The sequence below is a fragment of the Vigna angularis genome, chromosome 5 (assembly GCF_016808095.1).
Source record: "Vigna angularis cultivar LongXiaoDou No.4 chromosome 5, ASM1680809v1, whole genome shotgun sequence".
Lineage (NCBI taxonomy): Eukaryota > Viridiplantae > Streptophyta > Magnoliopsida > Fabales > Fabaceae > Vigna > Vigna angularis.
Genome location: NC_068974.1, coordinates 8,868,115 through 8,880,864, shown reverse-complemented (window position 1 = coordinate 8,880,864; position 12,750 = coordinate 8,868,115). Strand labels below are relative to the sequence as shown.

Below are 12,750 nucleotides of genomic sequence, written 5' to 3'. Positions count from 1 at the left end.
CTCAAAACTCATACTAATGGAAAGATGTACAAGCCAAAAGCTAATTATACACTTTCAGTAGACCAATCAAAACAGGTCTGTCAGTGGTTGAAAGATCTTAGGATGCCTGACGGATATTCTTCTAACTTGTCAAGGTGTGTTGATGTGAATAGGGGAAAGGTCATTGGGATGAAAAGCCATGACTGCCATGTGTTTATGGAATGCTTACTTCCTATAGCGTTTAGTTCTTTACCGACTCATGTTCTCAATCCCATTACAAAAGTAAGTCATTTATTTAGAGATTTATGTTCTACAACATTGAATGAGGTCGACCTTCGGAAGATGGAAGAAAACATTCCGCTCATTCTTTGCAAGATGGAGAGAATATTCCCTCCCTCATTCTTTGATTGTATGGAACATCTCCCTGTACATCTTCCATATGAGGCAAGACTTGGTGGACCGGTCCAATATAGGTGGATGTACCCATTTGAAAGGTGACAATATCTCATTCAACTATTGTATTTAGATGTCACACATATTGAAACTAACATACCACTTTCTTAAATTGTAGGTTCATGGGATATGCTAAACGTTCAGTTAAGAATAAAGCTAGGGTTGAAGGATCAATAGTGGCATCATATTTGCACAAAGAAACAACTCATTTTTGTTCACACTACTTCAAGAACTTTATGTTAACACCACAAAGCAATAGAAATGAAGTACACACTGAAATTGAAAGGACAACATTATCAGTGTTTGACGAAGGTGGTCGTCATTCCGGGAGGGAATCAACTCATTGGCTAAGTGACGAAGAATTGAGATCAGCTCATGTTCATCTCTTGATCAATTGCAATGAAGTTCAACCTTATCTTGAGTAAGGCTCCAAATAAATTGCTTTTTTGTATGGATTTTGTTTTTATGTATTAAATTGATATTGACCGAATATTGTCATACCTATGGACAACTCATTCTTACATACCTATCAACTTTCAGAGTCAAACAGTTCAACACATATACATGCAAATTTCCCATTGTGGTTCAGGGATCAAGTACAACTGATCAAATTCTTCCACATAAATTTGTTATTCACATATTTATTCATTTTTAATTATATTGAATAGGTTCATATATTTTGTGGTTGTAGGTTCATAACGATCCTTTAAGTGTCAGAAACCAACATCTTAGAGATTTATCACTTGGTCCTTTAAGATGTGTAAAGGAATGGCATACCTACTTTGTCAATGGATATAAATTTCATACCCATGCATGGAGCCAGGGCAAGACGACTATAAATAGTGGGGTTCATGTTAAAGGCCTTACAGAAGGGGGTGAAGATGATTTCTATGGTGTCATTAAGCACATATATGAGCTCGAGTACAATACCTCAACCATTGAAAAGAAAGTTGTATTATTTTATTGTGATTGGTTTGATCCATCAAGAATAGGGACAAGAGTGGATTCAAAGTATGGCATTGTGGATATTCGAATGGATAAAAGATATGTCTTGTTTGATCCTTTTATAATTGCACATAATGTAGAACAAGTGTATTATGTACCATATCCTGCATCGTGCACCGACAAACGGGGTTGGTGTGTTGCAATAAAGACCAAACCTAGAGGTCGTATAGATTCCAATAACGTAGATGCCATTGAGCCATACCAAGTGGAGGAAATGTCACATGTTAATGACATCATTCAAGTTAAAGAAGTTATCCGATTGCAAGATATAGAAGCCGGTCTTGAAGAAGTGGACCCCAACAATGTACCATCAGTTGAAGGCTATATGGATGAAGAAACAAGTGAATCGGAAGAAGAATGCAGCGAAGAGGGACAAAGTGAAGATGAGGATGAAGATTCATTTCACAGTTCTAGCAGTGAATAGAGTTACGATGTGTTGGTGTACCCATGGGTGATCATAAACCCATACTTTTAGAGGGGAGAAAGAAGAAGTGATGAAATCATTTATGTAATTTCAATTTGCATGTTATTTCGATACCCTTTGTGTTTGACTACTTATATTGCTAATTATAATTTTTGCTCCAATGGTTTTGAGTAGATTAAAGTTTTGCATTCTTATCTTTTGCTTCGATGTGTAGTATTGGCAAACAAGAACATCGTCATCATGTTCTTTTCTTACTTTTCCTTTCCATTCAATTGTAAAAATATATTGACCCAACAATTTTGTTTTTTGTTCAAGAATATGGCATCAGATGGTTGTGACCCTCCTATTCCACCTTTAGCAAAATCAGATAAGGAGAAGGGCAAGAAGAAATCTTATATGGTGAAGTTGTTAAATCGTTTCAATAATGTAAATGCTTCAAGTAGTCAGCCATCTACACCTACCTCTACCTCCACTGCTAGATTTGTTCCACCACCATTACAAGTTCCTGGTTTGACACCTACTGCACCATCAATTCCACCTTCGTTGGAAGTTCCTTCCTTCACACCTAGTCCACAACAATTTGCTGCTGATCAATGGAGATCACCCTTCCCCCATGTTGGTTCTAACCCAACAACTCCCACAAATATGCCATCACCACCTCCTATAGGGGATAACCCTCCACATTCAAGTTCAGCAGCCAATGACTTTGAAGATGTTTCCAACAATCGTCCAATCATTACACCTATTGGAGGAGGGTAAGAAAACATCAATTTAATGTTCCAAGCATATACTGTATTATTCTAATATTTGACTTTTATTTTGGTATAGGTTTTATCCAACAAAAACAGCATCCAAAGCAATCACAGCCACCATCAAGCAACAGTTTGATGAGCCATGGGTGACATGGGGAAATATACCTCAGACACAAAGAGATGTTTTCTTTGAGCGTTTTAGGGTACACTTGTGTTTATTTACATTATGTACTACAATTAATTTTAAATGTTAAGGTCCTCAATTATCTTATCCAATATTAATCTTTGTTGTCAACAGAGGAAGGTTTCATGGAGGTCTAACCATGAAGAAAAGGTGAAAAAAAATTTCCACACCAAAGCATCTCATAGATTATCTGAGATGTTTAAAAAGGCTCGAACAGAAGGAAAAAAACCTAATTGGATGAGGGATATTGTTTGGAATGGTCTTTTGGAGAAGTGGAACATGCCACTTTATAGACAAAAATGTGAAACGGCCAAAAAGAACAGGACATCTGACAAGGGTGGTTGTTTACACACTGGGGGATCCATTAGCGTGCATGAGCATGCAATTCGTCTGGTACATATAAATTTATTTTTACATTTCTACTCATAAACTTTACAAATATTTGATGTTAAAAACTTACATCTTCTTTGCTTTCAGTCAAAGGAGCTTGGTCGGTCAGTGCATGTTGATGAAATATTTCAGTAGACACATATTCGAGCATCAACAGGACAATTTGTCAATGAAAGGTCTAGGCGGACACATGTTAGTTTCTACTAACTCCATTATATTCTTTATTAGGTTGTAATTCTTAGGTCTATCTATTTAACGATAATCATGTATTCATTTAACAGGAAGAGTTTGAAGCAAAATTTTCTCAAATAAGATCTGAGACAGCATTTGTTGGTGCTTCAGCATGTTCTCCCCTAGACCCTGCAGATGAGGAAAGATTGAGGAACCAATGTTGGTTGGACGTTGCTAGTGGAAGGTACAAGGGACGCGTATACGGCATCGGAAATGTCAGTGCTCAAGATGACTGTGTTGATAGTTACATACAACAGACACAGGCATCTTCTTCTCAGCAACCGATGGTAGACGACATTTCTAACCTCCACACACGAGTATCAACCCATGATGACCAACTTCGACAGATGAACTCTCAATTGCAAGGCTTTATTGGCGTCATAATGCAGTACCTTCCGCCTCCTACAGTCGCAATTGCACAACAATTTTTTCAATCCCAAAATCAGCCACAAACTAATGTTCAACCACAACAACCACAACAACCACAACAACCACAGCAACCACAGCAACCACAGCAACCAACAGATCAACCACAAGATGATAATGTTTATGGAGATTACTAGTTATGTTTTTTGAAGTAGGGCATCTATGACTCAAACTTATTTCCTCAATAACTTATTTCATCTTATTTGAACTTATTATAATTAACAATTATGTAAACTTTCTTATTATGATTAATGTCAAATGCTTGTTTGTAGGTTTTAAGACTTATTTTATTTGTCAAATTTGTGAATGGATATAATGTGCAGCTCTTGTGAATTGTCTGTGTGGTATGGGCAGGTCTTGTAAATTGTCTGTTTGAATGAGCAGGTATGTTATTCAAGTGAATTAATCTGTTTAACCGTATATAAGTTACATACGGATAATCCGTATATAAGTTACATACGGATAATCCGTATATAAATTACATACGAATTATCCCTATGTAACTTATATACGGATTATCCGTATGTAACTTATATACGGATTATCCGTATGTAACTTATATACGGATTATCCGTATGTAACTTATATACGGATTATCCGTATGTAACTTATATACGGATTATCCGTATATAATGTTATCTACAACCTTTTTATATACAGATTTTTGGTCGTATGTAATCCGTATATAAGACGATTTTTTATACAGATTTTGGACGTTATATACGGATTTTGGCCGTATATAATCGCGATTTTTCTTGTAGTGTCATCTTTTCTACAACAATCTTAAGGACTTATGGCTGACATCAACAACTCAATCCCGAAGGATCAAAACTTTGTTTTCAGAACTCATATTGTATTTGCGAAACCCATAACTTCTGGAGGCTGCCAAGGTGCTCGCAACAACGATGGCTTATGATCGTATTTGTAAGGACTGCGGACGAGGACGAAGAAGATGAGGTACTTGAGTAAATTTTCGTATAGTTTACCTACAAGAGAAAAGCACAACCAGGTATTTTTTCGTTTACCAATCTTAAATATTTTAAAATTATGGAGGTGTAGGTAATTTTACTTAATTACTCGGAAAAATAAATTTTGGCTTTTGACATAATAATATTAATAGTATTCTAAATTTGAAAATGGTGATTGTGTCATTATATGTTTCTCTGTGGATGACATGTTAAATTTTGGTACACGCAATGAAATTATCGCTAGAACTAAATTGTTTCTAGGATCAATCTTTGACATGAAAGACATGGGTGAAGCCAATGTGTTTTTAGGTATTAGAATCATAAGGAAGGGAGATAGTATATTACTATCCCAAGAACAATATATTGAGAAACTTCTTAAGAAGTTTAGGTTTTATGACCTCACTAGTGAGTACCCCTTATGATGCTAATTCTAAATTAATGAAAAATAAAGGAGAATCATTATCTCAGCCTCAGTATGCCCAGATAATTAGGAGCTTATTGCACTTGATGAGCTTTTTTAGACTTGATATTGCTTATGCAGTAGGTAGATTGAGTAGGTACGCTCAATGTTCAAAATAGGAACATTGGAATGTACTTGCTAGGCTTATGAGATACTTAAGAGGTTCAATGGATTATGCCATTGAATATAGTGGATTTCCCGTTGTACTAGAAGGGTATACTGATGCTAACTGAATATTTGATTCAGATGAGACAAAATCCACTAGCAGTTATGTATTCACACTTGGGAGTAGTGCGATTACATGGAGATCAGCCAGGCAAACAATTATTGCAAGATCTACCATGGAATCTGAGTTTGTTGCTCTTGAGATGGCTGGTAATGAGGCTGAGTGAAAAACTTCTTAGCGAACATTCCACTAGGAATGAAACCAACCTCATCAGTATCAATACACTATGATTGCCAATTGGCAATAGCTATAGCTAAAAACAAGAATTACAATGGAAAAAATAGACATACAATTGAGACACAATTTGGTGAAGCAACGCTAAAGAGTGGAACTATTTCCATTGATTATGTGAAGTCATAACGGAATCTTGTAGATCCTCTTACAAAACCCCTGGGAAGACAAATGATATTAGAATCATCGAAGGGAATGAGACTTAAGCCACTTACAAACAAACAAGTGATGGTAACCCAGCCTTTGTGATTGGAGATCCCATGAATAAGGTTCATATGGGTAAAAACAAGTCACTTGTTAGTTCTGATAGAACTAAATTGATTTTAATCAATTATGTCCATTCCCATGGTGTGTGTGAAAGTGTTAAAGACTACATTATTGAGAGGTTAAACTTTGTTATTAAAATTCGATGTGGTGAAAGAATTTTAGTTTTAACAAAGTTTTTAATGATTTTCATATCCCTTATGGGTAGTGTATGATTTGCAGCATACACTTGATGAAATAACCTATATGAGTGTCGAGTGGGGCCGCTTGCATGAGATCTTGGCATGATCTCTAGAGCACTCATGAATACCGGGCACGCGCATGGCTTAATAAGCGCAACACAACGATAACAACAAGGACATTGGAGGTGTATTGTGATTGATAAACCTCTAACACATGTCAAGTGTCTTTGGTTCATATAACTTGTTATACTAACTACACTATGTGGTAAGTTTCTTAATCTAAGACTGGTTCATATAGCTTGCTATACCAGCTCTAATGCATTACATCCTATATGAGACCTAGAATAAAAGTTTCTTATCTTTTCTTTCAACTTCTTTTTCAATATGTGGGGGGATTGTTGTAATATTACAAAAGTTACGTTGGTTTTGGAATGTTTTACAACATTCATATTCTTTCATTAATTGACAATGTTAATATTCTTTTATTAATTAGCAACAGTCAAATTTTTAAGGGCTGCAACGGTCAAATTATTTATTGTTTTTATTGTCTTTTATTGATTTTATTCTTTCCTAGCTTTATAAATAGAGAGTTCTTCCCCCTATTCCAAAGCACACCAAAAGCAGTCTTCTCTTATTCTCCTTTCTTCTTTTCCTCTTCTAAAAGTATTCTGGGTTTATTTTATACTCTTTTTTAGAGATCCTTGCTCGTTCTAAGATCCTCAGAGATATTCTCGGAAGTTCCTGTTGTATCTTGGGGGACTTGCACAATACACCGCGGATAAGTCCTTAAGGACAATGAATCTACACGTCTCAGGAAATATTATTCGTGATTATGTCAGTTTTTTTACAACACAAACTACAGATAAGACAATTGTTATGTCATTTGTTGTGCAAGAAACTATAAAATCATTCTCTTGTTCATCATAAAAAACAAATATATAAAGAATATGTTTAGCTCTCTTATCAACATAACCCATTGGTTGTTCATAAAACCTTGATTAGACCCGAATTTCATAAATCTGTACAAAATCTTAGACTTTGCTCTCCACTTAGTTGTTTATTACAACCCACTTATTGTTTATGTCTGGTTTAATATTTTTTTTTTCAAAATAGTTACCCTATTCCACCAAAAATTGTAACGTCTACCAAATTGTCACTCACATATAGAATGTATATCAATGACAAATGAGAATACCAATTAAATGAATGACAATAACAAGCTCATAGAGGATGCTTCAGTTGACAATGAAGAGATGTCTCCTTCACCTTTTTTTTACTTGCGAAAGACATCTAGATTTTTTCTTCTACTTTATTTAATTGAAGACACAACAAAATAATAAAGAAACAGAAAAAAAAAATGATGAGTTTTAATGAAGCAAATACACTAAGGATAGCAATGGAAAAACACGAGAATGAAAGAAGAATGAAGTTAGGGTTTCAATCTCAAGTTGCAAGAAGAATGAAAGAAGAACTTGCGCCATTAAATTTCTCTAATATTTGTTTTTTAATTCAACGTTGTCCTGATAAGGAACTTAGAGAAAATTATAAATCCATTAGGAAATTGACACATCAATTGTGTCAAAGTTGTGTGAAATTTTTGTTATTAATATATCATTTTTTATAAACCCACATAGCATGAATGTGTTATAATATATTATTATTATTATATTGCAAAATATGAAAACGTTGTTGCAACGTTAGATTGGCAACGTTAACATTATCTTAATTGCCAACGTTAGAAATTTAAAAACAATTTGCTGTAACGTTAAAATTTTAATGTTTTTAATTTTTTTAGCTATTTTTCTGAGATTCTCAGAAATTTTGAAAAATTTCTATTATATCCTAAAAAATTTGCACAATACACGGCAGATAAGTCCTTAAACCTCAGGAAATTTTGTTCGTCTCTTAGCCTGTGTTCGTATGTGTGGATACAACTATTCACGCTGAATTGCGATGACGGATTTCTGAAGTCAGTGTTGTTCGGTTGGACTGGTTTGCGCGGAGGGAAAAGCGACGATTTGCGAGATTATCATGTTATCACCATCCCGGTAATTTGCGAAGATTTGCAATGAAATGTTAGACAAAGACCGGTTTGCCCCGAAGGATTTGGCAATTTCCAAACACGTTATCAGCAGGGTTAATTAAAAATGCATATCATCAAAACGTTTTCCCCATGCATAGTAAAGATAATCTAAAAAATAACTGTGCTTTCACGAGTAGCGAATACTGTTGTAGGCCATGTGATATAGCACTTTCCAGTGTCCTCGGCAATGCATTTCTGGCAAGCTGCAGCGTTCTTTTGCAGGCATAGCACTGTGGGGAGATTCTCTCTTTGACTAAACAATGCTTACTGTGAAAAAAGGTCTGACCACACACACAAGACCGGAGTAATAAAATACTGCTTCATAGATGTGTTTGGTGTGTGTTCAAGCGTGTTTGGACGTATAGAGCTAAGGGTGAAGAGGTTTCGTTACAACAGCTGAGGGCGACTAAGAAGTGTGGCGACTGAGAAGTGTGTGTGTGTTGGAGTTCTGTGCCGGCAGTGACGACGGAGTATAGGTAATAATATATTTTTCAATTTTGGTTTGGTTGTTTGAGGTGGAAGTTCGTCATGGTGATGAAGAAGAATGCAGTGCTTAATCGCCAAAGAAGGACGTCGTTGATGATGAAGAAGGAGTCCGAAATGGGATTTGTATTCGGTTACAAAGAATGTAACCGGTTACAGCTTTTCAAAGTTTTGCACGCCCTGCTGTAATCGGTTACACGTGAACGTAACCGGTTACAGGTTGCTGGTTGACAAAATCATTCTCATTTTACTTCCAATGGTCGCGTGGTCATTACTGAGGGTATGGATGGGTCCACCGTGAAAGGGAGGATGGAGAAGACGGAGATGAGGGAGATTTTAAAATGGATGAAGGTTTGTTTGTTGGAGGACATGTGGTGGTGGTGGCCATGGACGACTGCAAATCTAAGTACATGTTGATGGAGATGGAGAGGGAGGTCGAGAGGAGGAGGAAGACGTTTCTGTGTACGGCAAAGGCAAAGTATGTCCACAATGATGAACCCTGTGCTTCGCCAGAAAACGAATCCATGAAGCCCTACATGCAGCAGCAGCCCCACGACGTCGTGGGCGTCGCCGGAAATGGCTCCCCTGAAGCTGTAGATGTTGAAGAATTTGTTTTTTAATTGCACGATGCTAACCCTTTCTCAATCTTGCAGGTTTTCGGAAAGATTAACGTGGAGTTGGCAACCTAATAACTTCATCTCAGGGATTACTAGTCTGACCAGGTTAGACACATGTGTTGTGTCCAATTTGTATTTGAAAAATATTGTTAAAGACAACGTTTTGTGCTTGGAATTTGGCATTTGCTTTGTTGGTTACACTGAACTTTGTCTTATACCATGAGTAGAGCATCTGTTGAGGTTGGAAAAAGGTTGGTGGCTGTATGCGAGCAAGGGTTTTGCATTACCTTCTGTTGACCTTCATAAATGGTTGTGGTGAGGCATTATTTGACCATCATTCAAGACGCATGGTGAGAAAAGTTACCTATTTAAACAATTTATTTTTATTTGCTTAAAGCAGTATATAATTTTCCAAATATTCATGTATTTTGTGAACAGGTTTCGTGTGGATTAATGTTATATCTGAATCTGTAGAAAAAAATTATCCATCTTATATCTTACTTGGTGGTAGCATTCATTGTACGGTGGTTCAAATCTGGTGAAGAAATCTTCATAAGTTTGACACTAAAATAGGTATGTTCAATATTATTATATTAAATTTATGTGCATGACCATTGATAATACTTTACTCAGAATACCATAATGTTATATAAATAAATATATATTTATATGTATATATATATATAATTATATGAATGTAATTTTTTTTATTGTTCGTATGAATACTTGATTTGTTAATAAAATGTAAATATATGAATTATCGAAATGAATTTGATTGTTAAATTTAGTTGTTTTTATATGATTGTTAAATGTTATATTTTTGGTTAAGTAAATAGAGATGGAAGGAGAATTAGATTTATCATATTTGGACGGTGAAGATATTGATGATGATGTCGTTGGTGTGAACTTCAATATTATCGCAATGATACGTCAACAATTACAAATAACAACTTCATTGGCTGCACTGACAATGTTATGCATTGTTGCACACGCCTTGAGTATCTTGCGTATGTACTCGACTGATTCGAGTAGTGTAAGCAATTACCTACCGGACAGAGACCGTCGTAGAGAGCAATTAATGTCATATCTTGTGCATACTAATCGGTGTCGCGACATTATTAGAATGGGTCCAGAGGCATTTCTTACACTTTGTGAGAAACTAAGATCAACTGGGTTAGTGAAGGATGCGATTCGGTCTACTGTGGAGCAACAAGTAGCTCAATTTCTTCATATAATTGGCCATAATGTTAAGAATCGCAGTGTGGCATTTTTCTTTCATCGATCCGGTTCCACGGTTAGCAAACACTTTCACAATGTGTTGGATGCTATCTTAAGTATGGAATCTGAATTTCTAATTCAACCCTCAGGAAATGAGGTTCATCCATATGTGTTGAACAACAATCGCTTCAACTCGTACTTTAAGGTACTCACTTCATCATATGTGTAGATGTTTTGTGTTTAAAGGATGCTAACACATATTCAGTTTTATGATGATTAGTTATTTCTATGTTTAGGATTGTTTGGGAGCCATAGACGGAACTCATGTTCGTGTAAAGGTCCCAAGAAGTAATGCTCAAAGATTTCGAGGAAGAAAAGACTGGCCAACACAAAATGTGTTTGCGGCGTGTGATTTTGACATGAAATTCACTTACGTTCTTGCTGGGTGGGAAGGAACTGCATCTGATTTGAGAATTTTAAAAAATGCTCTTGATCGAGATGATCCGTTGGTTATTCCCCAAGGTTAGTGTCTACATTGAGATGTTGAAGATTTAATTGTGTATTGACTAATTACATTTATATGCGCAAAATTGTAGGAAAATACTACCTCGGTGATGCAGGATTCATGTTGAAAAGCACAGTTTTGACTCCATATAGAGGCGTGAGATATCACCTTAAAGAATATACACGCAGAGGACCACAAAATGCACGTGAGCTGTTTAATCATCGTCATTCGTCGTTGAGAAATGTTATTGAAAGAACCTTTGGTGTGTTGAAAAAACGATTCCCTATCATTGCAAGTGGCACTAAACCACACTATGGATTGGATACAATGACAGACATCATACTAGCATGTTGTATCTTACACAACTTCCTTCGTGGCGTGGATAACGATGACTCATTACTTGAAGAAGTTGATAACGACTTGAATGATCGGGAAGACCATAATGTTTCATCATCTCAAGTCATAGAAGAGGACCATAGGATTGGTAGTAGTATTAGGGATTCTATAGCCGATGATATGTGGTGAGATTATCAAAACTCTTAGTTATTATATTTTGTTGTATTGTATGACTATTTGATCCTTTGTGTTTGAGTTGAACATTATATTAAGCATGTTTAATGTTAACTTTTTACAATTTTGTTCATGAACTAGGTATAAAATGAATAGAGGTAAGGCAGCATACGTTCAGTCCTCTGCTCCTACTAGAGAGTTTATTAAGTGGACAGAGGACATGGATGCACGTCTTCTACAGTCTATGATTGAGGAATCACGAATCGGTAATAGGGTTGACGGAAGCTGGACATCCCAAGCATATAGTAACATGGTTGATCATCCTCATAGCTGTGGGTATGTCGCTATAACAAAAAATAATGTGAAAAATCGTCAGAAAGTCTTGAAAGATAAATGGCGCGAGGTACATGACTTGTTTTCTGGATTGAGTGGATTTGCGTGGAACCCGGTTAGTATGACATTCCACGCTGAGGACAAAGTTTGGATGGACCTCATTCAGGTATTTATAAAAATGCAAACATTTTGTCGATCTTTATAACACATAATATGATGACATGTTGATTGTTCATTTTGTACTTTCAGTCCAGGCCAACTGCGGCAAAGTGAAGAGTTAATAGTATAAGACATTATGATTTAATGGTGGAGTTATGGGCAGCTGATCGAGCCACTGGGAGTGGTGTTCGGACTGCTCGTGAAGCTCGTCGACAGCGGGTTGCTCCTCGTGTCAGTGTTGATTTGAATCAAAATATTGAGTACATTCCTGAATAGCCTGAGTGGACGGGGTATAGAGACCCAACTCCACCATCACCTCCTCCATCTGTGGATGAATATAGTCCAGGACAGACTCAATCTGTGCCTTCCGTCCCATCCGCTGGAACTTCATCTTCACGGGGCTCGAAAAGGAAGGCACCTATGGTCGATGTTATTGATTCTCAGTTTGATAAGTTAACCACCAGCCTAGATGGTTTCGCAAATGTCCTTAGCTCATCAAATGTTCATTTTGGTGTGATCTCTGATGCAGCCGTGCGTCAAGTGTCAGCAATGGAGGATAGAAATAAAATACTCCGTCGCAACCCGAATTACACATATACAGAGACGGACATTTATGAAATGTTGAATTCTATGAACATTGCTTACGAGAATTTACTGGACCAATGTT

The 12,750-nt window shown here is 36.4% G+C and overlaps 2 protein-coding genes across 2 annotated transcripts; both read left to right on the top strand.

Annotated features, from left to right (window-relative positions):
- Positions 1 to 2,179: 2,179 nt before the first annotated feature.
- Positions 2,180 to 3,981, top strand: LOC108339171 (uncharacterized). Its single transcript, XM_017576314.1, has 4 exons — positions 2,180 to 2,616; positions 2,690 to 2,816; positions 2,912 to 3,190; positions 3,469 to 3,981. Exons 1-4 carry the CDS (start codon positions 2,180 to 2,182, stop codon positions 3,979 to 3,981), a joined length of 1,356 nt encoding a protein of 451 aa, XP_017431803.1.
- A 6,215-nt stretch (positions 3,982 to 10,196) lies between these two features.
- Positions 10,197 to 12,197, top strand: LOC128196616 (protein ALP1-like). Its single transcript, XM_052878101.1, has 5 exons — positions 10,197 to 10,781; positions 10,873 to 11,098; positions 11,173 to 11,602; positions 11,733 to 12,090; positions 12,174 to 12,197. Exons 1-5 carry the CDS (start codon positions 10,197 to 10,199, stop codon positions 12,195 to 12,197), a joined length of 1,623 nt encoding a protein of 540 aa, XP_052734061.1.
- The last annotated feature ends 553 nt before the right edge of the window (positions 12,198 to 12,750 follow it).